General features: G+C 42.8%; 2 protein-coding genes across 7 annotated transcripts in view; one reads left to right on the top strand and one right to left on the bottom strand.

The window, feature by feature from the left end:
• Positions 1-627: 627 nt before the first annotated feature.
• Positions 628-20548, top strand: OXA1L (OXA1L mitochondrial inner membrane protein). Its single transcript, XM_029953075.1, has 10 exons — positions 628-711; positions 1151-1312; positions 2024-2237; positions 18558-18701; positions 18952-19037; positions 19212-19376; positions 19547-19651; positions 19759-19921; positions 20005-20085; positions 20168-20548. The coding sequence occupies exons 1-10, from the start codon at positions 649-651 to the stop codon at positions 20293-20295; spliced, it is 1311 nt and encodes a 436-aa protein (XP_029808935.1). The 5' UTR covers positions 628-648; the 3' UTR covers positions 20296-20548.
• Positions 20549-20905: 357 nt separating this feature from the next.
• The window catches only part of SLC7A7 (solute carrier family 7 member 7), a 71389-nt gene continuing 68419 nt past the window's right edge, over positions 20906-23875 (bottom strand). For all 6 annotated transcript variants that reach the window (XM_029953070.1, XM_029953071.1, XM_029953069.1 and 3 more), the window contains 6 exons: positions 23612-23735; positions 23188-23291; positions 22791-22887; positions 22115-22264; positions 21756-21939; positions 20906-21437 (listed from right to left, as the gene is read on the bottom strand). In XM_029953070.1, coding sequence (XP_029808930.1) covers positions 21331-21437; positions 21756-21939; positions 22115-22264; positions 22791-22887; positions 23188-23291; positions 23612-23735 — 766 coding nt within the window. In that variant the 3' untranslated portion in view covers positions 20906-21330. The remainder of the gene's footprint in view (positions 21438-21755; positions 21940-22114; positions 22265-22790; positions 22888-23187; positions 23292-23611; positions 23736-23875) is intronic.

Genomic DNA, 23875 nt, shown 5'->3' with positions numbered 1-23875 from the left:
TACCATACCATCATCTTCAACATGTTAGCTTCTCATCTTTAGATTTGTGCCCTCATGGTCATAAAATGTTCCTCCCACAACCCTACTTAAGGAAAGGAAAGGTGAAAAGTGAAAACCCCTCTTGAAGCTTTTGTCTTTTTATATGGGAGGAAAAGATTTCCTTCCTATAAGCTGCCTTCCCTCCATTTCTATCAGACGCCAGACTACCCTCACATTTCACTTGATCTGCAATTACGATATGAGCTAGCAATAAAAATCGAACATCACTGGGCAGGAAAAATCCACGCCAAGCACAGCCAAGACTGTCCTGAGGCTATTTTTTAACTCTACAAATCAGAGGAGAACGCGGATTTACGAGACGGAGGAAAACATCCCAAAATCCTAGGGTTTGCAGTCACTATCAGACCGCCTCTCGCGTGGGACATAACTTAAATCTCCTTTCAATCTCTTGAAGATACTGCGCGATCTTGTTAATAGGACCCTTGGCGTTTTCTTGCCCACTTCAAATATGGCCGTCAAGCTTTAGCTTCCTTTACCACCTGATCGTGTCAATAGCTCTGGCTTCCCACCCATTTCCAAAAGGGCCTCTTCCCGCGAGACTAAAGTTATAAGTGCGCAGGCGCGAGCGCAAGTCCTCTTTCCGGCAAAATGGCGATGGGATTGGTGTGCGGACGCCGGCAGTTTCTTCGCTTGTTACGGCCACAGCGTCAGGTAAGGATGCCCCAGGGCTGAGCGCCCAGATACTACCCTCTCCCTGTCGCCCGAGCCCGAGACAGGTCTTGCCAGGGACAGCATGAGAAGACGCTGACTTGCCCACCGGGACTTGCCTCACTTGACCTCGGCTCGCCTGAGGAGGTGGGAGGTTGCGCTCCGACCGTGCGGCCTCAGCGGCTGCCTAAAGTTAGCTGTTCACGGGTCCCGTTGTCACCCCTGCCTCGGAACCTCAGCCTCGACCTCTTTGCTCCCGGGTGGGTCTGCGGTAACTGAGAGCCAGGACTCGGCAAGTTGCGTGCCTTCGGGCCAGCCATCTGCGCGCGGAAAGGAGCAGTGCCCTCACCTGTGGTGGCAAGCCGCCGGCTTCGTGGCAAATGAGCATGATGAGCGACATCTGCTCCGATAAAAGGGCCCCATTCTCCTTTTACCCTCTCAGTTCCACAGCGTCGCAGGGCCCTCACGTTGGCCCCGGAAACCGCTGACCGCGGGGTACCTCTTCCCAGCCGGCCGGTGCTGCGAACGCCCGCCCTATGCACTCCTCGCGGCCCCTGGCCCACGGGGCCTCAGTACCTCTGTGATCTTGTTCTCAGAAGCCCAGGTAAGAGGCACTTAGTCCCTGCGACGTTGGGAGTGGCGTTTGTTGGTTGATTTGTTTTTATTTTAACTACATGGAGGGGGAATGTGGCACAGAATTCTTGGTCACACTCTATACAGGTCACTAAAATGGGAGTCTCTGCCTGGGATAGATTTTCAGATCAGTGGGGAAATGATTGCTGATACAGCAGGAGAGATTTAAGTGCTATACAAGGCATTGTTTGCCATAATGGTGGCAAGCCACCGATGGTTTAGGAGATGTGTTTTCAGGTGTGCGTGTGTATTCGAAAAGTTATGACTTGCATATCAACAACTTCATGGCCATTAATATTTCTAATGGTGAGACCAGTTAATATTTTGGTCTTAGAAACTGAATTGTTTTAAATAAAAATTATGAGTTTCAGTATCTGCAAAATCATGCCAGTGATGCTCAAATGACTAAAGTTTGGAGAACACTGGTAGAAGAAATAACTTCCTAACAGGAAGAGGAGTCCTGAAATCTTACTCTAAGTAACTTCTCTTCCTGTCTAGAGGAGAAAATAAACTGTCCTTTTTAAGCTTTGAAGTCCATGTACACTGTAGACTAACCTGGGAGAATGAGAAATAGAAAGTTAATATAGAACAACCTGATTTGATATTAGTTGTTATCGTAGGGAACCTGTGATTTCCGTATGTGCCCCCTACTGAGTATTACACATGGCTTCCTTTTGCACAGGTTCAGGCCCCTCCTGTCATTCCTGCAACTCCCTCACCCACAGCAGTAACGGAGGTGGCTCCTGGAGAGACTGCAGACATAGTCCAAACTGCTGCAGAACAGAGCTTCGCTGAACTGGGGCTGGGGTCATACACCCCAGTGGGACTGATTCAGAACTTACTGGAATATATGCATGTTAACCTGGGCCTACCTTGGTGGGGGGCCATTGCTGCATGTAAGGGGAATACATCCTGGTCAAGGGTAGAGGAAATGAGAACTTAGAAGTAGAGCTTTAAAGATAGCAGTTCTGTAGGTGGATCAGAGGGAATACAGCTGATCCCTGAATGACCTGAGGGTTAGGCATGCCAACCCCACTCAGCAGTTGAAAATCCTTGTGTAACTTTTGACTCCTCAAAAACCTAAATGCTACTAGCCTACTGCTAGAAGCCTTACTGATAACATAAACATTTAATACATATTTTGTGTTACATGTATTCTATATCGTATTCTTATAATAAGGTAGAGAAAATACATTTACGGTGCTCTAAACATCCAGTCTGAGTGGGCCCGCACAATTCAAACCCTTGTTGTTCAAAGGTCAGCTGTAGTTGAGAAGTCTAGGGGTCAGAAAGGAGATGATTCAGGTGAGGAATAGAGGTTCGTGATACTTAGATGCGCTCTACTTCTCTTTCGTAAAGGGTATTATAAAATCACTACATCATCTGGGATTCAAGAAGTATAGATACTTGAATGTGAGCATGGGGTTAGATTAAGGAGACCTTGTTAACAGTGATTCTTTTCACCTAAACCACCTGCCCTTTGTTAGGTGACTAGAAGGTCAGACCAGGCAGGAAGATGCCCACATTTTCCTCCTGTAGGCTAAGACTGTAAATTGTTTCTTTTTTTTTTTTAACTTTTTTTTTTGATGTTTTATTTATTTTTGATACAGAGAGGGACAGAGCATGAGAGGGGAAGGGGCAGAGAGAGAAGGAGACACAGAATCTGAAGCAGGCTCCAGGCTCTGAGCTGTCAGCACAGAGCCCAACGTGGGGCTCGAACCCACGAACGTGAGATCTGACCTGAGCCAAAGCCGGATGCTTAACCGACTGAGCCACCCAGGCGCCCCTGTAAATTGTTTCTTCCTACACTGTGCTCTGGAGATCATCCTGTCACCTGTGTCTTCAGTTTCTTTTTACTGCCCTATTCTGAAAATATATACATACATGTTCAAGCATACCATGTCTTTCTTGAGGAAAAAGTCCCTTCATCCTTTGTTCTTTCTCCTTTCACAGCTGTTATTTAAAAGACCATCCTGAGTGCAGTGGACCTCTATCCACTCTTTGACAGTTGGCAATCTTGACTAATTAATAATACCTCATTTTAACTGTCAGTGACATCAGCTGAGCCCATATTGCTTTTCATATTTGACCTTTCTGTGTTAGACATTTTTTTCCACTTGTTTTATTGAAGTGTGGTTGGTACACAATATTATGTTTCAGGTGTATAACATAGTGATTCAACATTTATACATAATGAAGTGACCACCCACCATGCCACCATATAAAGTTGGTACAGTGTTACTAATTATATTCCCCGTGCTGTACATTGCATAGCAATGTCTTCTTTATTTGTAACTGGAAATTTGTACCTTTTTTTTTTTTAAGTTTATTTATTTAAGCAATACCTGGAGTGCCAGCTGGCTCAGTCTGTATAGCATTCAGCTCTTGATCTCAAGGCTCGAGCTCACAACCCCAAGATCAAGAGCCACGTTGTCTACCAACTGAGCCAGCCAAGCACCCCTGAAAGTTTGTACCATTTAATTAATGAATTTAGTTTGTTTGTTTATTTTGAGAGCGAGTGGGGGAGAGAGCGCGAGAAACACAATCAGGCTCCTGGCTGTTCGAGCAGAGCCTGTTGCAGAGCCTGTTGCATTGCGGGCCCAAACTCAGAAGCTTAGGGGCACCTGGGTAGCTCCGTCAGTTGTGTCTGACTTGGGCTCAGGGCATGATCTCCCGGTTCATGGGTTTCTGCTATCAGTGAAGAGCCCACTTTGGATCCTCTGTACCCCTCGCCCCTCTGCAACTTGTGCTCTCTCTGTCTCTCTCAAAATAAATAAAACTTTTTTAAAAAAGTGTACACTTAACAGACTGAGTCATGCAGGTGCCCCAAATTGGTATCTTTTAATCTCCAATTTTTGCCCAATTCTGACAACTCCCTCCCCTCTGGCATCAGATTATTCTCTGTATCTGATGGTCTATTTGGTTTTCTAGATTCCAGATACAAGTGAAATTATACAGTATTTGTCTTTGTCTGATGTATTTCACATAGCCTAATACCCTGTAGGTCCATCCGTGTCTCAAAGGGCAAGATCTCATTCTTTTTTATGGCTGCATAATATTCAGGTGTGTGTGTATACACCACACCGTCTTTAGCCATTCGCCTATCAGTGAACAGTTAAGTTGCTTCCATATCTTGGCTATTGGAAATAATGCTGCAATGAACTCGGGTGTATGTATATTTTTGAAGTAATGTTTTCATTTTCTTTGGGCAAATCCTTAGCAGTGGGATGATTAGATCATATAGTGTTTCTATTGTTAATTTTTTAAGCAACTGCCATGCTGTTTTCCATAATGGCTGTACAATTTTGTGTTCTCACCAGTGGTGCACCATGCTCTTTTCTCTACATCCTAATCAACACTTCTTTTTCATTCTAGCCATTCTGACATGTTGATAACTCATTTTGGCTTTGACTTGCATTTCCTTGATTAGTGATGTTTGGCATGTTTTCTTTCTTTTTTAATGTTTGTATATTTTATTGTTGAGGGCAAGGAGGGGCAGAGAGAGAGAATCCCAAGCAGGCTCTGCACTGTTGGCGCAGAGCCCAACACAGGGCTCAAACTCATAAATGCATGAGATGGTGACCTGAGCCAAAACCAGATCAGCCACTTAATCAACTGAACCACTGAGGCACCTCTCTCTCTTTTTTTTATATTTATTTTTGAGAAGGAGAGAGAAAAGAGCGAGCAGGGGAAGGGCAGAGAGAGAGGGAGACAGAATTTCAAGCATGTTCTACGCTGTCCGGGCCAAGCCCAGGGGGCCCAGACTCACAAACCTTGAGATCATGACCTGAACCGAAATCAAGAGTCAGATGCCTAACCCACTGAGCCACTCAGATGCACCTAGCATGTTTTCATGTGTCTGTTGGCCACCCGCATGTGTTTGGAGAAATGTCTATTCAGGGCCTCTACCTGTTTTTTAATTGTTCTGTTTTTTGGACATTGAGTTGTAGGAGTTCTTTATTTTGGATATTAACCCCTTATTGATTGTATCATTTGCAAATATCTTCTCCCATTTGGTAGGTTACCTTTTTGTTTTGTTGATGGTTTCATTCACTGTGCAAAAGCTTTCTGTTTTGGTGTAGTTTCAATAGTTTATTTTGCTTTTATTTCTTTTGCCTAGGGAAACATACCCAGAAAAATACTGCTAAAGCTAATGTCCAAAAGTTTACTGCCTATATTTTCTTCTAGAAATTTTATAGCTTCAGGTCTGACCTTGAAGTCTTTAATCCAATTTGGTTTATTTTTGCATATGGTATAAGAAAGTGATTCCAGTTTCATTCTTTTGTACATGGCTGTCCGGTTTTAACAACACCGTTTATTAAAGAAGCTGTCTTTTCTCCATTGTATATTGTATATTTTTGCCACCTTTGTCAAAGATTAATTGACCATGTAAGTGTAGGTTTATTTCTGGATTCTATTGTGTTCTGTTGGTTTATGTGTTTATTTTTGTGCCAGTACCTACTTTTTTATAGCTTGGTAATGTATCTTGAAATCTGGGATTGTGATACTTTCATTTTTGTTTTCACAATTGTTTTGGTTATTTAAGGTCTTATGTGGTTTCATAACAAATTTTAAAATTCTAGTTCTGTGAAAAATATCATTGGTATTTTGTTTGATAGGGATTGCGGTGAATCTGAAGATTGCTTTGGGTAGTATGGACATTTTAGTAGTATTCTTCCAATCCATTAGCATGGTATGTGTTTTCATTTATTTGTGTCGTCTTCAATTTCTTTCATTAGTCTCCCACAGTTTTTAGCAAGTTCTTTCACTTGCTTAGTTAAATTATCCCTAGATATTTTATTCTTTTTGGTGCAATTGCAAATGGAGTTTCTTGATTTCTATTTCTGCTACTTCATAATTAGTCTGTAGAAACACAAGACATTTCTATATGTTAATTTTGTATCTTGCAGCTTTGCTCAGTTCATTTTATAATCTTTTTTTTAGTGGAATCCTAAGGGTTTTCTATATATATAATATGTTGTTTGCAAATAGTGACAGTTTTACTTCTTCCTTACTGATTTAAATGCCTTTAATTTCTTGTCTGATTGCTGTGGCTAGGACTTCCAGTGCTGTGTTGAATGCAAGTGGCAAGAGGGGACATATTTGCCATGTCCTTATCTTAAAGCAAAAGTTCTTGGGGTGCCTGGGTGGCTCAGTCAGTTAAGTGGCCGCCCTCAGCTCAGTCATGATCTCGCAGTTTGTGGGTTTGAGGCCCACATCAGGCTCTGTACCAACAACTCAGAGCCTGGAGCCTGCTTCAGATTCTGTGTCTCCCTCTCTGTGACCCTCCCCTGCTCACACTCTGTCTGTCTGTCTCTCTCTTTCTCAAAAATAAACATTAAAAAAAATTTTTTTATTGTATTCTTGAATGTGATTTGGTAATATTTTGTTGAGGCTTTTGCATCTATGTGCATCATGGAACCGACCTGGTAGTTTTGGTTTTTTGTAGTGCCTTTGGTTTTAGTATCAGGGTAATGCTGGCCTTATAGAATGAGTTTGGAAAGCTTTCCTTTCTCTTCCATTTTTTGGAATATTTTAAGAAGGATATGTATTAACTCTTCTTTAAATGTTAGGTAAAAATCACCTTATGAAGCTCTCTGGTCTTGGACTTTTGTTTATTGGAAGCTTGATTGCCAATTTCATTACTGGTAATCAGTCTGTTCAGATTTTCTGTTTCCTCTTGACTCAGTTTTGGAAGATTGTATATTTCTAGGAATTTATTATATGTCCCATATAATGTTGGCATATAACTGTTTATAGTAATGTCTTAGAATCCTTTGTGTTTCTGTGGTTTTATTTGTTCTCATTCATTTCTGATTTTATTTATTTGGATCCTCTTTGTGATGAGTCTAGCTAAAGGTTTATTAAGTTTATCTTTTCAAGGAACCAATTTTTTATTTCATTGATCTTTTCTATCATTTTTATTCAGTCTCCATTTCATTTATTTCTGTTCCGATCTTTATTATTTCCTCCTACTAATTTTGGCCTCTGTTCTTTTTCTGGTTCACTTAGGTGTAAGGTTAGATTATGTGAGATTTTTTTTTTTAAAGCTATAAATTTTCCTCTTAGAACTACTTTTGCTGCCAAAGATCTTTGTTCCAAAGATATTGAACCATTGTGTTTTCATTTTCACTTGTCTCAAGTTGTTTTTCATATCCTCTTTTAATTTCATTGGTTGTATAGCTCCCACGTTTGTGGGGATTTGGGGGTTTAGTTTCATACTTTTGTGGTCAGAAAAGATGCATAATATGATCTCAGTCTTAAAGTTCTCCACACAGAGGGTGTCCTGGCACGACAGCTGAAGCTGAAATGGATTTAGGCTTGGGGAGGGAGGGTGTCTTGGGGCCCTCTACACAGGAGGATGGAGGCAAAGCAAGCATGCACTGGGAGGTCCCAGCGACTCTGCACCAGGGATGCCCTCGGAAGTCCTCTGGAGCTGAAGTGGTGCGGGTCTGGGATGTTTCAGGCTACTTTGTGCCTATGGCACCTTAGCCAGACAACGGGAAGTACAGTAAGCACTGACCAGGGATGTCCTAGCATGTGCTGTGCAAGAGCTGCCCTGGTGGGGTGGCTTGGGCTGTTATGGGCTAAGATCCTGGGCTCACTGAGGAGGTAGGCTGGCGAGGGCACTCAAACCTGGCTCCTGTTGTGTAATCAAGGTGGAGGGGGAGCATAGACTGGTGCTTGCAAGCCTCACTGACCTGAAGAGAAATTCCAGCAGCCACCCTGTCATTTGGTGGAGTTCTACAACTGGGTCTTTTTAAAACATTTTTTTTAATGTTTTATTTATTTTTGATACAGAAGAGACAGAGCATGAGAGGGGGAGGGTCAGAGAGAGGAGACACAGAATCTGAAACAGGCTCCAGGCTCCGAGCTAGCTGTCAGCACAGAGCCTGACGCGGGGCTCGAACCCACGAACGTGAGATCTGACCTGAGCCAAAGTCGGAGGCCCAACCGACTGAGCCACCCAGGCACCCCAACTGGGTCTTTTTTAAACCACAGGTTTTATTTTTTTCTGTGCCCCAGTGTATCCAGGATGGTATAGGTTAGTGTCCTGGGGCTCATGAGGCAGCAGGCCAGCTATGGCACCCAGATCCTGTCTCCTGTCAGTGCTACTAAGGTGGAAGGACAATGTAAACTATGGTATTTTCCAGGCTCTCAGAGCTGGAAAGAGTTCCAGCAGCTTTCCCACTGTTGGGCAGGGTTCTAGAGCCAATTCGTTTGTAATTTAGTTGCTGATTGATTGATTGATTGAAATCTGCTCCCAGTGTGGGACTTGAACTCACAACCCTGAGATCGAGTCATATACTCTACTGACTGAACCTGCCAGGTGCCCCTAGTTGCCCTTTCATGCTGCTGCTTTTTGTGTGTGCCCAGGGCATAAGAAACTGCTGTGATCCCTCAGTGCTGTCCTTCCCCACTGCAGTTCACAGTGTTGGGGTGTGTTGGTTCTCTTCATTAGTGTGTGTCCTTCTCTCTTGCCATTCTCTATGTGATCTATCTTCCATTGTGCAGAAGCTGTTCAGTCAGCCCTCAGTTTTTCAGGAGGAATTGCTTTGTAAATAGGTGTGGATTTCATGTAAACATGTAGGAGGGAAGTTCAGGGTCTTCCTACTTTGCTATCTTGGACAGGAAGCCAGGTAGAATGGACATTTTAATAGTATTCAGTCCATGAGCATATCTTTCCATTATTTGTATTGCCTTCAATTTCTTTAACCAGTGTCTTAGAGTTTTCAGAGGACAAGTCTTTCACCTCCTTGGTTAAATTTGTTCCTGGATATTAATTTTGTATCCCAATTTAGGGAATTCATTTATTCCAATCATTTTTTGATAAAGTCTTTAGAGTTTTCTATATATAGTAATCTGCTCTCTGTAAATACTAACAGTTTTACTTCTTTTCCAGTTTGGATGCCTTTTATTTCTTTTTATCATGTGGTTGCTGTGGTAGGACTTCCAGTACAGGCATAACTTGTTTTATTGGACTTCGCAGGCAATGCATTTTTTACATATTGAAGGTTTGTGGCAACCCTGCATCTTGCAAATTTTATCAGTGCCATTTTAGTAACAGCATTTGCTCATTTCCTGTCTCTGTGTCAGATTTTGGTAATTTTCACAACATTTAAAACTTTATTTTTACAGTGTTTTATGATGTTACCATTGCAATTGGGAGTGTCACAAACTGTACCCATATATGACAGTGAATGTAATTAATAAATGTGTGTGTTCTGATTGTTCTACCAATCAGCCATTCCCCAAGCTCTCTCCCTTTCCTCAGGCCTCCCCACAACACAATTGGAATTAGGCCAATTAATAACCCTACAGTTGCTTCTGATTGTTCAAATGAAAGGAATAGTCACATGTCTCACTTAAAATCAAAGTGCTAGAAATGATTAAATTTAGTGAGGAAGGCAAAAGTCATCACACTAGGCAACAGATTCTTAGCATGGATGAGAAGCCTTATATTGGAAGAAAATGCCATCTAGGACTTTCACAGCTAGAGGGTGATCAATGCCTATCTTCAAAGGACAGGCAGACTCGTGTTAGGAGCTTAATGCAACTGGTGACTTAAAGTTAAGCTGTCCTCATTAGTATAGTGGTGAGTATACCTGCCTGTCATACAGGAGACTCAGGTTCGATTCCCCCATGGGGAGGCAAGACACCCTTTGGGGCACCTGGGCATCTCGGTTAGACGTCCAGCTTTGGCTCAGGTCATGATCTCATGGTTCGAGCCCTACGGTTTGGCTCTGTGCTAACAGCTTGGAGCCTGGAGCCTGCTTCAGATTCTATGTCCTCCCTCTCTCACTGCCCTTCCCCTTCTCTTTCTCTGTCTCAAAAATAAATATAAAAATTTTTCTTTGATTTTTATAAATTGAAGCCAGTGCTCATTTCCCATTTTAAAAATTCTAAGGCCCTGAAGAATTATGCTAAATCTACCCTGCCTGTGCTCTATAAATAGAACAACAAAGCCTGGATGACCGCACATCAGTTTACAACATGGACCAAAATTTTTTTTTTAATCTTTTAATGTTTTATTTATTTTTGATACAGAGAGAGACAGAGCATGAGGGGGGAGGGGCAGAGAGAGAAGGAGACACAGAACCGGAAGCAGGCTCCAGGCTCTGAGCCAACTGCCAGCATAGAGCCTGACGTGGGGCTCGAACCCACAAACATGAGATCCGACCTGAGCCAAAGCTGGAGGCTTAACCAACTGAGCCACCAAGGCGCCCCTGGACCAAATATTTTAAGCCTACTTTGAGACCTAGTCCTCAGAAAAAAAGATTTCTTTCAAAATATTATTTTTGAAATATATTTCAAAATAGACCATGTCACCTAAGAGCTCTGATGGAACTATACATGCCATGTTTTCATGCCTGCTAATGCAACATCAGTTCTGCAGCCCATGGATCAAGGAGTAATTTTAAGTAATTTCAAGTCATAATTTTTTTTTAATTTTTTTAATGCTTTATTTATTTTTGATAGACAGCATGAGAGGGAGAGGGTCAGAGAGAGAAGGAGACACAGAATCGGAAGCAGGCTCCAGGCTCTGAGCTAGCTGTCAGCACAGAGCCTGATGCGGGGCTTGAACCCACAAACGTGAGTCTGACCTGAGCCGAAGTCAGAGGCTTAACCGACTGAGCCACCCAGGCGCCCCTGAAGTCGTAATTTTTTAAAGAAATACATTTTGTAAAGTTAGAGCTGCCATAGATAGTGATTCCTCTGATAGAGTTAGGCAAAGTAAATTGGTAACTTTTTGGAAAGGATTCACCATCCTAGATGCCATAAAAAGCATTCATGAATCATGAGAAGAGGTCAAAATACCAACATCAATAGGAGTTTGATATAAGTTCCAATTCCAGTCCTCATGGTTGGTTGACTTTGAGGGGGTCAAGACTACAGTGGAGGAAGTAACTGTAGATAAGGTAGAAATAGCAAGAGAACTAAAAATGAGCCTGAAGATGGGACTGAATTGCTGCAGTCTCATGATAAAACTTGAATGGATAAGGAGTTGCTTCTTATGAAGAGCCAAGAAAATGGTTCCTTGAAATAGATTTACTCCTGGTACAGCTGCTATGAAGACTGTTGAATTGATAAAAGGATTTGGAATATCACACAAACGTAGGTGATAAAGCAGTGGCAGGATTTGAGAAATTGACTCCAATTTTGAAAGAAGTTTTAATATGGGTAAAATGCTGTCAAACAGCATCACATGCTACAGAGAAATCATTCATAAAAGGAAGAGTCCATTGGTGCAGCAGATTTCACTGCTGTCTTTTTTAAGAAATTGCCACAGCCCTCCTCCGCTTGGAGGCTCAGCAACCTCCACCCTGGTCAGCAGCCATCCATCAATATCAAGGCGCAACACCCTCCTGGAGCCAAAATATAACAACTTGCTGGAAGCTCAGATGATAGTTAGCATGTTTTAGCAATAAAATGCCTTTTTTTTCATGTTTATGTATTTTTGAGAGCAAGAGTGCGCAAGTGGGAGAGGGGCAGAGAGAAGGGGTGGGGGGACAGAGAATCCGAGTGGGCTCTGCACTGATAGCAGTGAACTCAACATGGGGTTCAAACTCACAAACCATGAGCTCATGGCCTGAGCTGAAGTTGGACTCAACCAACTGAGCCACTCAAGTGCCCCAATAAAGTACTTTTTTAATTAAAGTATGTGCATTATCTTTTTAGCCATAATGCTATTGCACTTAATAAACTACAGCATGGTGTAAACATAACTTTTACATCCACTGAGAAACCAGTAAACGCATTTGACTCACTTTCTTGTGATACTTTACCAGTAGTCTAGAACCAAAACTACAACATCTCTAAGGTGCACCTCATATTGAATTAAAAGCAATGAGAATGGGCATCCCTGTCTTGTTCCTGATCTTAGAGGGAAAGTTTTCAGCTTTTCACTGTTCAATTTATTAGCTGAGGGTTTGTCATATATGACCTTTATCATGTTGTGGTGTATTCCCTTTATGCCTACTTTTTTGAGGGTTTTTAATCATAGAAATTTGAAATTATCATCAAATGCCTATTCTGTATTGAGATGATTTTCATCCTTTTTGTTAATGTGTATAAACATTGGTTGGTTTGCATATATTGAATCCTTGCATTCCTGGAATGAATCTCACTTGATCATACTGTGTGATCCTCTTAATGTTTTGTTGAATTTGGTTCACTAATATTTTGTTGAGGATTTTTACTTATAGGTTCATCAGGGATATTGACCTGCAGTTTTCTTTTTTTGTGATGTCTTTGTTATCGGGGTAATGCTGGCCTTATAGAATGAGTTTAAAGGCTTTTCTTCCTCTTCAGTTTTTTGGGATAGTTTGAGGATAGGTATTAACACTTTAATGTTTGGTAGAATTCACTTGTGAAGCCGTGATCTGGAGACTTTTGTATGTTGGTAATTCAATTGCCAGTTCAGTTTCATTACTAGTAAGCCATAATCCAGATTTTCTATTTCTCCTTGATATAGTCTCGGAAGATTGTATGTTTCTAGAAGTTTACCTGTTTCTTCTAGGTTGTCCCATTTGTTGGCATATATTTTTTATAGTGTCTTTCAGTCCTTTGTGATTCTGTGGTATGGGTTGTTACTTCTGTTTCACTTCTGATTTTATTTGGGCCTTCCCTTTTTTTTCCTTTATGAGTCTGGCTGAACTTTATCAATTTTATCTTTTTTTTTTTTAAGTTTATATTCTTGATAGAGAAAAAGAGCACAAATGGGGGAGGAGCAGAGAGAAAGGGAGACCGAATCTGAAGCAGGCTCCAGGCTGTGAGCTGTCAACACAGAGCCTGGCATAGGACTCGAACTCACAAACCACGAGATCATGACCTGAGCCAGAGTTGGACATTTAACTGACTGGGCCACCCAGGTGCCCCAGTTTTGTTAATGTTTTTAAAAGGCTATCTCTTAGGTTTGTTGATCTTTCTCAACTGCTTTTTTAGTCTGTTTCATTTGTTTCTGCTCTAATCTTTATTATTTCCTTCCCTCTACTAACTTTGGTCTTTGTTCTTCTTTTTCTAGTTCATTTAGCTGTAAGGTTAGATCATATGAGATTTTTCTTGTTTCCTAAGGTAGGCCTATACTGCTCTAAGCTGCCTTTTTTCAACTGCTTTTGCTGCATATTGTAGTTTTTGGACTATTGTGTTTCCATCTTCATCTAAAGGTCCTCCTTGACCCACTGGTTGCTTAGTAGCATATAAGTTTAGCCTCCACGTTTGGTTTTTCCATTTTTCTTCTTGTGATTGATTTTTAGTGTCATAGCATTGTAGTTAGAAAAAATGCTTGATGTGATTTTAGTTTTCAGTTTTTAACACTTGGTTTGTGGCCTAACATGATATATCCTGGAGGATGTTCCTGTGCAGTTGAAAAGAACATGTATTCTGCTGTCGGGTGGGGGGGGGGGTATATTTTTTTTAGGGTTTATCATTTATTTTTAGTAATCTCTACACCCAATATGGAGTTCAAACTCATGACCCCAAGATCAAGCTCTTCCGATTTAGCCAGCTAGGCACCCCTGTATTCTGCTGTTTGGGAATGGAATGCTTTGTATATTATCTAGTAAGTTTATCTATAGGGTCTTAAGTGTTGTTTAAAACAACTGTTTCCTTATTGATTTTTTTTTATCTGGACAATCTATCCATTGATATAAAAGGGATGTTAAAGTCCCCTACCTTTATTTTTTTTTATGTTTTTTTAATTATTTTTGAGAGAGAGAGAGACAGCATGAGCAGGGGAGGGTCAGGGAGAGAGGGAGACACAGAATCCGAAGCAGGCTTCAGGCTCTGAGCTAGGTGTCAGCACAGAGCCCAACATAGGGCCCAAACTCATGAACCGTGAGATCATGACCTGAGCCAAAGTCGGATGCCTAACCAACTGAGCCACCCAGGCACTCCATAAAGTCCCCCACCTTTATTGTATAAGTGTCAATTTCTTCCTTTTTTGTCTGTTAACATTTGTTATGTATTTAGCTGCCCCTGTGTTGGGTGCATAAATTGGATTAATCCTTCTTATCATTATGTAATGCCCTTTTTTTTTTGTCTCTTGTTACAGTTGGGTTTGATACCAATTTTCATTTCCATGGAATATCTTTTTCCATTACTTTCAGTCTGTGTCTTTATGTCTCACATATGAGTCTCTTACAGGCAGCCTGTGTCTTGATCAGAACGTGTAGTTCATTTATGCTTAAGGTAATTATTGGGAAATATATCCTTTTTGCCATTTTTAAAGTATAATCTCAACACCCAGTGTGGGGCTCAAATTCACAGACCCCTAGAAATCAGGAGTCAAATGCACTACAAACTGAGCCTGCCAGGTGCCCTTACTTCTTACCATTTTATTGATTTCTCATTTTTGTAATTCTTCTCTGTTCCTGTCTTTATCTTCCCTTGTAATTTGGTAACTTTCCTTAGCATCATGTTTGTATACCTCTCTATTTTTGTGTGTATAATATAGGTATTTGCTTTGTGGTTACCATGAGGTTCATATGTAACATTGTATGTATATGATAGTCTATTTTAAGTTGATGGTGGCTTTAAATTCAAGTATATTCTAAAAGCACTATATTTTTAGTCCCCCTTTCCACCTTTTGTGGGTTTTGTGTTTGGGTTTTTTGGGTTTCTGTGTATTGTTGGGGTTTTTTGTTGTTGTTGTTTTAAACGGTTTTGGGGGGTGCCTGGGTGGCTCAGTCGGTTGGGCGACCGGCTTCAGCTCAGGTCATGATCTCACTGTTCGTGGGTTCAAGCCCTGCATAGGGCTCTGTGCTGACAGCTAGCTCAGAGCCTGGAGCCTGCTTCAGATTCTGTGTCTGCCTCTCTCTCTGACCCTCCCCTGCTCGCACTGTCTCTCTGTCTCTCAAAAATAAATAAAAGACATTTAAAAAAAATTTTTAAACGGTTTTGGATTTTTTGAAGGTTTAAAAGCTTTTATTTAGAAAGCCTGTGAAATAATTATATGAATGAATAGGTGGTACCAAAAAACGACTTTAAAATTTCTACATTGTTTTTGACGTATCTTAGAATTTAATATTTTGTGTATCCCTTGATTAATTATTGTAGGTCTAGATTTTACTACTTTTGTCTTTTAACCTTCATACCAACTCTGTAGGCAGTTACCTGCTATCTTTATTATATGGTTACCTTTGCCAGTGAGATTTTCTTTCATAATTTTCTTATTTCTAACTATAGCCTTTTCTGATTTGAGAATTCCACTTAACATTTCTTATAAGGTTGGTTGGTGTTGGTGAATTCTTTAGCTTTTGTTTGGGAAACTCCTTATCTCTCCTATCAGAGTGATAATTTTGCTGGGAAGACTATCCTGGATTGTTTTTCTTTTTGGCACTTTGAGTATATTGTGCCCCTCTTTTCTGGCTTGTAAAGTTTTTGCTAAAACATCAACCAGTAGTCTTATTGGGGTTCCTTTGTATGTAACTAGTTTTCCTCTTGCTGCTTTTAAGATTCTTTAACTGTTGACATTTTTTTATTAATTAGTCTTAGTTTGGGCTTTTGGGGTTCATCTTTTTGGGATTCTCTCTGCTTTCTGGACTTCAATGTTTGTTTCCTTTGACAGGTTAAGGATTTTTTTTTCACCCATTATCTCTTCAAATAGGGTTTCTGTCCCTTTCTCTCTTTCTTCTGGGATCCCTATGATGCCACTGTTAGTATACTTGATATCCCTGAGATTCCTTAAACTATCCTCAGTATTTTTCTTTTTGCTGTTCCCATTGGGTGATTTCCACTATCTTGTCTTCTAGATATCCGATTTATTCTTCTGCATCACCTAATCACTATCGATTTCCCTCGAGTGTACTTTTTATTTTAGTTATTATATTCTCCAGCTCTCCTTGGGTTTTTTTTTTTTTGTTTGTTGGTTGGTTTGGTTTTTTGTAATGTTTTATTTATTTTTGAGACAGAGAGACAGGGCATGAGTGGGGAGGGGCAGAGAGAGAGGGAGACAAAGAATCTGAAGCAGGCTGCAGGCTCTGAGCTGTCAGCACAGAGCCCGACACGGGGCTCGGACCCACAAACTGCATGATCATGACCTGAGCTGAAGCCGGACACTTAACCGACTGAACCACCCAGGCGCCCTTCATTGGTTCTTTGTTATAGTTTCTGTTGAAATTCTCACTGCGTTCATTCTTTTTTGGAGTTAAATGACTTTGACCTTTATATGTGGTAGATTGCTTATGTCTTTTGTTTACTTCTTTTTCTGAGGCTGTGTCATGTTCTTTTATGTAGAACATGACTCTTCTGGCTCTTTATTTTGCCTAAATTCTGTGTTTTATATTAGATCAGTTCTGTCTCCTGGTTGTGAAAGAGTGAGTTTTTGCAGAAGGTGTCCTGTAAGGTCCAGTAGTGCAAACTCCTCGGTCACCTGAGCCAGGTGCCCTAGAGGTTCCTCCTGTGGGCAGTGTGCACCCTCCTCTTGGGGCTGGGTCTCTATTGGTGTAGACTCAATGGTTTGCAGTGCTCTCCCCTGACACAGCTGTCTACAAGGCTCAACCACAGCTGCTTCCAGTGTGCTGGTAAGCAGAGCTGCCCCCCATCCTCTCAGGCTGGGCTACTACTGCTGTTGGATGGGCTGGTGTGAGGGTTTGGCCCCAGCATAGCTGGCTACCAAGCCCAGCTGTTGCATGTGCTCTAGTAAACAGGGCAGGGGCCTCTTGGTAGATGGGGCTCTAGTGCAGGCTGAGGCCACCTGCTGGGTAGGGGGGGGCAGGGAGCCACTTAAAAGGGGCTCACCAGTGGGTGAGTTGGACTGAGCAAGCTGGTGCTAGCACAGTAGATGGAGAATATCAGAAATGGTCCCCCCCAGCTCTTCCATCCCCAGAGAATGTTCCAACAGATCCCTGCCCTGCCAGCACCTACCCTAAAATTAGTCCATGGATCTCTTCCACGTGTAACCCAGACATTTTTCTAACTGCTGCCTCTCTGCACTGGAACTTCAGCAAGTAAGAGTATGCTGTGCCCTTTAAAAGCAGAGTCTGTTTCCTACTACAGTCCAGCTCTCCCAGGCATCAGCCTTGCTGGTTATGAAAGCCAGATGTTGTAGGGGGCTTGTCTTCCCCGTGCAGGTCCCCCAGTCCTGGGAACCTAATATGGGGCTTGGACCCCTCAGTTCACAGGGAGAGTCTTTATGGTTAGGATACCCTCCCAGTGTGGCTCCTGACTAGACCATGTCTCTGTCTCCTACCTAGCTCAGAATGAGTTTTTCTTTATATTTTTAGTTGGGTAAGATCTGTTCTGCTAAAGTTCTTTCTCAGAGATAATTTGATATGTAGTTACAGATTTTAGTATATCCTTGAGAAGAATATAAGCTCACCATCTTTTCTCCTCCTCCATTTTGACTCCCTTGGGACCAAGGTCCTGTATTAGACACTTTAGACCTTGAAATCTATCCCTTGGCTTTTGTGATTATCTTTCCTGACTTTCTTCCAGTCTTTCTGACAATGTCTTTCCATTTCCATTGCCCTCGCCCAGTTTTTGGTCTCCTCCTTCAGGGCTAGTATTCTCAGTTTCATCCTTAGTTTCCCTTCTCTTTCCACTCCACATCAGCCATCATGTTGATAAAGCTTAAGCCCATATCCTCCCAGCTGCCACCACCACCACCCCCCTCTTTTTCAGCCCAGACCCTCTTGCTTGTCTACAGATAACATAAACTAAGTATTGGAATGAGCAGGAAATAGGAAGTATAAGAAAAGAAACAGGAAAGGAGCTAAAGCAGGAAAGTGGTTTTCAGACTTTATTCCTGGGAGCCCCAGAGTTCTATAATGGTGCCTCTGAGAAAAACAAAACCCAGAGCTTGAACAATTCTGTAGCCAGACTACCCTCTCATCCAGAGCAGCTCAATTTTATCTGCTACATGTACTGGGGCTACATCTAAGAGTTGCGGGGGGGGATTCCATTGATAATAGAAGAGTTTGGAAACCACTGATGTAGAGAAGTATCTTCTGTCACCTTCCTTTTGTTCAAGGAAACCAAGCAGTATTCCTGGCTGTTTGCTTACAGAAGTTAATGCTAGACATTGTGATGTCAGAGCAGAGGACTAAGCCTTGAAGGAGCTAAGTCACCCCACCCTTTGTTTTGGGCTCCTCCAGCAAGAGTCACAGTGTTAAAAAGACTGGAATAAGACCCTTTCAGTGAGGACCTAAGAACCTTCAGACTTCCAGCTGCAGAGCTGCTTTAATTTCACTTCAATCCTAATGTCTGTTTTCCAGGTACAGTCCTTGCCCGATGCCTGGTGTTTCCTCTCATCGTGAAGGGCCAGCGAGAAGCAGCCAAGATCCACAACCACTTGCCAGAGATCCAGAAGTTTTCCACTCGAATCAGAGAGGCCAAGTTGGCAGGAGACCATGCTGAGTGTGAGTCAAGTGCAGAATGCACATAGGGAAGAACCACATTTTCACTTTCCTGACACTCTGCTGAGGGAAGGGAATGACCAAAATTGGAAGTTGCTAGAGGTGGGCAAGTTGTAAAGATTTACCTGCTTCTTGGGTATTGTTTTCAGTGACGGGCAAGGGTCAGGTAGAAATTTCATGGGCCAGATGGTAAGGATAGTCACCTCTCCCCATGTAACTGTTAGCCCAACAATTAATTTCCCTTGGTTCACAGTTTACAAGGCCTCTTCGGAAATGACATTTTACCAGAAAAAGCATGATATTAAACTCTTTAGACCTCTTATTCTACCTCTGACTCAGGTAAGCAAAAACATTTTCCTTCCAATTTTATCCCGTACCAGTCAGATGGCTACCTCTGTATTTCCTGTGCCCTAGACCCCCAAAAAGCAGTTGGTGGTGATCGTTTTCAGTAATGGAGTAATGAAAGTATCCCCTTTGCAAAAGGGTCCTGACACTGTTTATCCTTTTTACTAGGCCCCAATCTTCATCTCCTTCTTCATTGCGTTGAGAGAAATGGCCAACCTTCCTGTGCCCAGCCTGCAGACAGGTGGCCTCCTATGGTTCCAGGATCTCACACTGTCTGACCCCACCTACGTACTACCACTGGTAGTCACTGCTACAATGTGGGGTGTCCTTGAGGTAAGCCCAGGCTGGCCAAGTGCCAGGTTTGCAAAGTGGGGAGTAGAGGTAAAGTAGTTACGCACAATGGTCATTCTTCACCCCTTGGAGAAATAAGAATTGATGGGTTGAAATCCGAGCCAGATTCTCTAAAATCGATGTGCATTTGCTACTCTTTCTTTTCTTCGCAGTTAGGTGCTGAGACTGGCGTGCAAAGTTCTGATCTTCAGTGGATGAGAAACGTAATGAGAGTGATGCCCCTAGCAGTCTTGCCCATAACTATCCATTTCCCCACGGTAGGTCATGGTTTAGGAACCGGCTCCAAGTCCTTCCACCTCGCCCTGTCCCAGCAAGCTAGGAACACAGGGCACCTTCTGAGTGTTGTCTCTCTCTTTTCATCCAGGCTGTGTTCATGTATTGGCTCTCCTCCAATATGTTTTCCCTGGGCCAGGTGTCCTGCCTCCGGATTCCAGCCGTACGGACTCTCCTTAAAATCCCCCAGCGTGTGGTGCATGACTCAGACAAATTACTTCCTCGGGAAGGCTTCTTAAAAAGCTTCAAAAAAGGTAAGGGGCTGCCCTCAGTGAAAAGGACTGGGGGAAAGTAGTCGGAAAATGGGTATAGACCCAGCTGCCTTCCTCTTACACAGGGTGGAAGAATGCTGAACTGGCACATAAGCTACAAGAGCGCGAACGACGCATGCAGAATCACTTGGAACTAGCAGCCAGGGGTAAATAGCCCTTTCTTGCTAAAGGCGGTGATTTGTTTGTTCCTTTCCTTTGTTTGTTGAGATTTGTCGTCTTTTGCCCTAGGTCCCTTACGACAGACCTTTACCCACAACCCTCTGCTCCAGCCTGGAAAGAATCAGCCTCCCAGCACCCCGAGTAGCAGCAGTGCCAACCCAAAGTCAAAGGCGCCCTGGCGGGACACGCTTGGCTAAATTCTGTTCCTGCTCACACTGGTAGGAATGCTGTCTTCAAAGGCTAGGCCTCAGATCAAGATTTGTTACCGAGTCCTTGCCCCAGGCCTAGAAACTATGGGGGTTGTACAGATTTTCACTGTAAAAGTGGATTCCACTGTAGGCTCTTATACCTACATGTAAAAGAGCCAAGTGATCTTGCCATCCACAGAATTAGTACACCTCTGTACTACATGCTGCTTTGTGACACTTATTAAACAGGAAATGAACTGAAGAGCAGATTGATTGGTAATTAATTGCTCCTACCCATGCTCTTAGGAAGTGCCTCAGTGTTGTCACCTGGCATTATGAGCTTAAACTCCTACCTCATATGTAGGTTTTTCCACCCACATTTATTTATCTTGGATCCTATAAAATATTCAAGAAGTAGATGTGCTCAGTTTCTTAGTGATCATTATGAAGAACAAAAGTTGATATTTTATCTAACAACCCAACATTTTGCTAGATCAAGTTAGGTGTGCTCTCTTGTATAGAGACTGGCTGCAGCAGCCTCCAGCGGCTGATGTGCTTCTCATCAGGCTAGGAGGAACACTGAAAGCAGACACCTATCTAAAAATGAAGCCACTCAAAGTTTAGAACATAACCCTTTTATTGTCTAGCACCTGTGATGGTTTCATGTCTCTCTAAAAGGAGACAGGAAGTTTGGAGCATTATTGGCCCTTTTAAAGAAAAGGAGTGAGTAGGCAGACCCAGAAGTGAGTGACTATCTTAACACATGGGAATGTGCTACTGGGACAACCAAGCCCACACCTGACATGCTTCCCACCACAGTCTGCTATATTGTCCCTTTTTTAAAAAATCTGGAACAGTGTGTAGCAAAACAAATAAATTACTTTTTCTCTCTCCAAAAGCAAGTTCAAAAATAGGAGGCACCTGTCCAGACGCCTGGTCTGAGCAGCTTCAACAAAGTGTACTTTCCATTTCATCTTCCTTGGCTCCAGCCAACAAGAGACAAAGAGGCCCCTGCTTTCTGCATCTTAGAATTCTCAACGGTGGTTAGTTAGACTTGGGATCTCGTTGCTTGGATATCTCTCTTCCATCTTCCAAATCCATCTCTGCAGCAACTGACATACATAGGATCTGGAGGAACCGTGTAGTGGATGCTACAAAGAGAAGTGTGAGTCAAAACTGAGAAGAGGTCAGCTGAGCTCAATGCAAGTGGCACTGAACAGGGCTGGTCTGGAGGACAGTTCAGTTAAGCCTTAGCATTAATAGGAAGGGCCAGTGGCAAAGGTGACTTGCGGGGGCTAGGTTTGTGGAAAGGCCGTATAATGGCTAAGCCAACTTGAAGATCAGAGGGTTAGGGCGTGCCTGGCTGGCTCAGTTGGTTAAGTATCTCATTTCAGGGTTGGGATTCAAGCCACATGTTGGGCTCCACACTGGGTGTGGAGCCTAAAAAAAAAAAAGACCCAAAGGCTTACCCACAATCCTTCGGAGGCACTGAGGTCGCTTGTGTTCTGGCACTCTGATGATGAGGAAGTAAAAGGGCAATCCTGAGAGGGCAATGCCAATGCCGATGAGGGAGTTGATAGTATCACTGTAGAGCGGCACAGCCACCAGGAAGATGGTGCAGAGGCAGAAGACAATGGGGAAGAAAAGGCTGAGCTAAAGGGCACAGAGGAAACAACTAGACGTTAGACAGCTCATGATAGCTACGGTATCAGTTTCTCCTGTGAAGATTAGAGCACTGAGCCCTTCCATCCCCACACTACCACCACCAAATCCTAGGCAAAGGTTTGTAAGAATCCCCTGGAGCGAAGGTAAGATGGAGGTGAGTTACCTTGAGGGGACGAGGCCGATTAGGCTCCTTCCAGCGCAGGTAAAGCTGACCGACAATAGAGAGCCCCACAAAGAACCAGTAGCTGAAGCTGTAGTAGTTAATGAGCTGAAAGATGTCCTCCACACACAAGTAGATCAGTGCCATGACACCCTGCAGGCACAAGCCCAGGTCAGCTCCCCTCACAGCATTTGTCACTCAAGATACTGGGGTTTTTTCACTTTTTAAAAATCCCTACACCCAGTATGGTACTCAAACTCACAACCCCGAGATCAAGAGTTGCATGCATCACTGCCTGAGCCAGCCACGTGCCCCTGTGCCAGGTTTCTCTTAACCTAAAGCCCATCTTCACCTTTTGCAACCTAACGATAAAAATCTACTTCAGATGCTCTTTGTCCAAGAAGTCTCCTCGTGCATCTTCTGTCCTCATGGAAGATCATTTCTTCCCTTAAACACTAGAGCTCTTACTATCTTGGCAGTCGTGTCATTACAATATATGCATCATACTTTATGGCTTATCCTAGACCAGAGGATTTTTTTTTTTTTTTTTAAAAGAGACAATAGTTTTTCTGTTAAACTCTACTTTAGAGCTTTTGGGAAGCCAGAACAGTTGTTTATACTGTTAATGTTTTCCCCCCCACAGTCTGGCTTTGTTTCAGCCCCATTTGAGGTCACTTACATTGAAGAGCAAAGCAGGTACCGGTGTGAACCGCTCAACATGAATCATGCAGATGGCGTCAGGGAGATGGCCTTCTCTTGAGCCCACAAAGAAAAGCCTAGTTGGGGTAAGATAGGAGAGGCGGAGAAGCATGTGGGACCCCGGGTATGGCTGGTTCACATATCACATAGCCCTTCCGCTGCCATCCCCTCCTTCAAAAGAGTTTGAATAATATGGAATGGAGTTCAGTTACAGAGCTTAGTGAGAACTGGAGGCTGCTGATGGAAACAAGAACAAAGGGGTTTAATATCATTTGGGGACCAGTGACTACCCTCTGGGTCCTATAAGTCCTACCCTTCCTTGCCATAGCTCTTCATGATACTCCCCACACACACCCCATAAAAGATACCACTCTTACCTAGAAGCAGCCACAATGGAGGCATTGAGGCCACCAAAGCAGGATAATGCAACTGCCAATGGAATTGTCCAGTTGAAAATTCCAAAAATCTGATCTGCAAAAGTCTACGGGAAAGGAACAGAGAAGTATCCTTAGCAGGACCTAAAATGGATGAAAGGCATGGACAAGCATGCCCCCAGAGAACCCCTACCCTATTTAACTCTTCTTTCACAACCAGGTTGACAGAGACTCTATAAATGCAGTATCCTAAACATTTTTAAGATTTAATCTTAAATAATCCCTGCACCCAATATGGGGCTCATACTCATAACCCCAAGATCAAGAGTCACATGTTCCACCAACTGAGCCAGGTGTCCTTAAGCATATTCCTTTCAAGGACCACCCCCTTTCCCACAAACACCTTCTGCTAGTGAAAACCCTTTACCACAGCAACAGCGTCACTGGCCAGAATGTCCCTCATGTCTAGCACGGTGTAATATGCCACATTGGTCAAGATGTAGATGATGGTGACAATGGGCATGGAAATGCCAATGGAGAGGGGTAAATTCCTGTCAATGAAATGGAATAATGCTTGCATTAGTCCCAGGGCCACATCCCCATCTCCTTTATTTCTTAGACTCCTATACCAGTTCAGGGGTGGTGCCTCCTGTGCACTTCCCCACTGCTTTTGCCCTGAAGTTGCCTACAA

The sequence above is a fragment of the Suricata suricatta genome, chromosome 9, assembly GCF_006229205.1.
Source record: "Suricata suricatta isolate VVHF042 chromosome 9, meerkat_22Aug2017_6uvM2_HiC, whole genome shotgun sequence".
NCBI classification, from domain to species: Eukaryota; Metazoa; Chordata; class Mammalia; order Carnivora; family Herpestidae; genus Suricata; species Suricata suricatta.
Note: the sequence above shows the minus strand (reverse complement) of the source record. Positions and strands in the feature narration are given on the sequence as shown.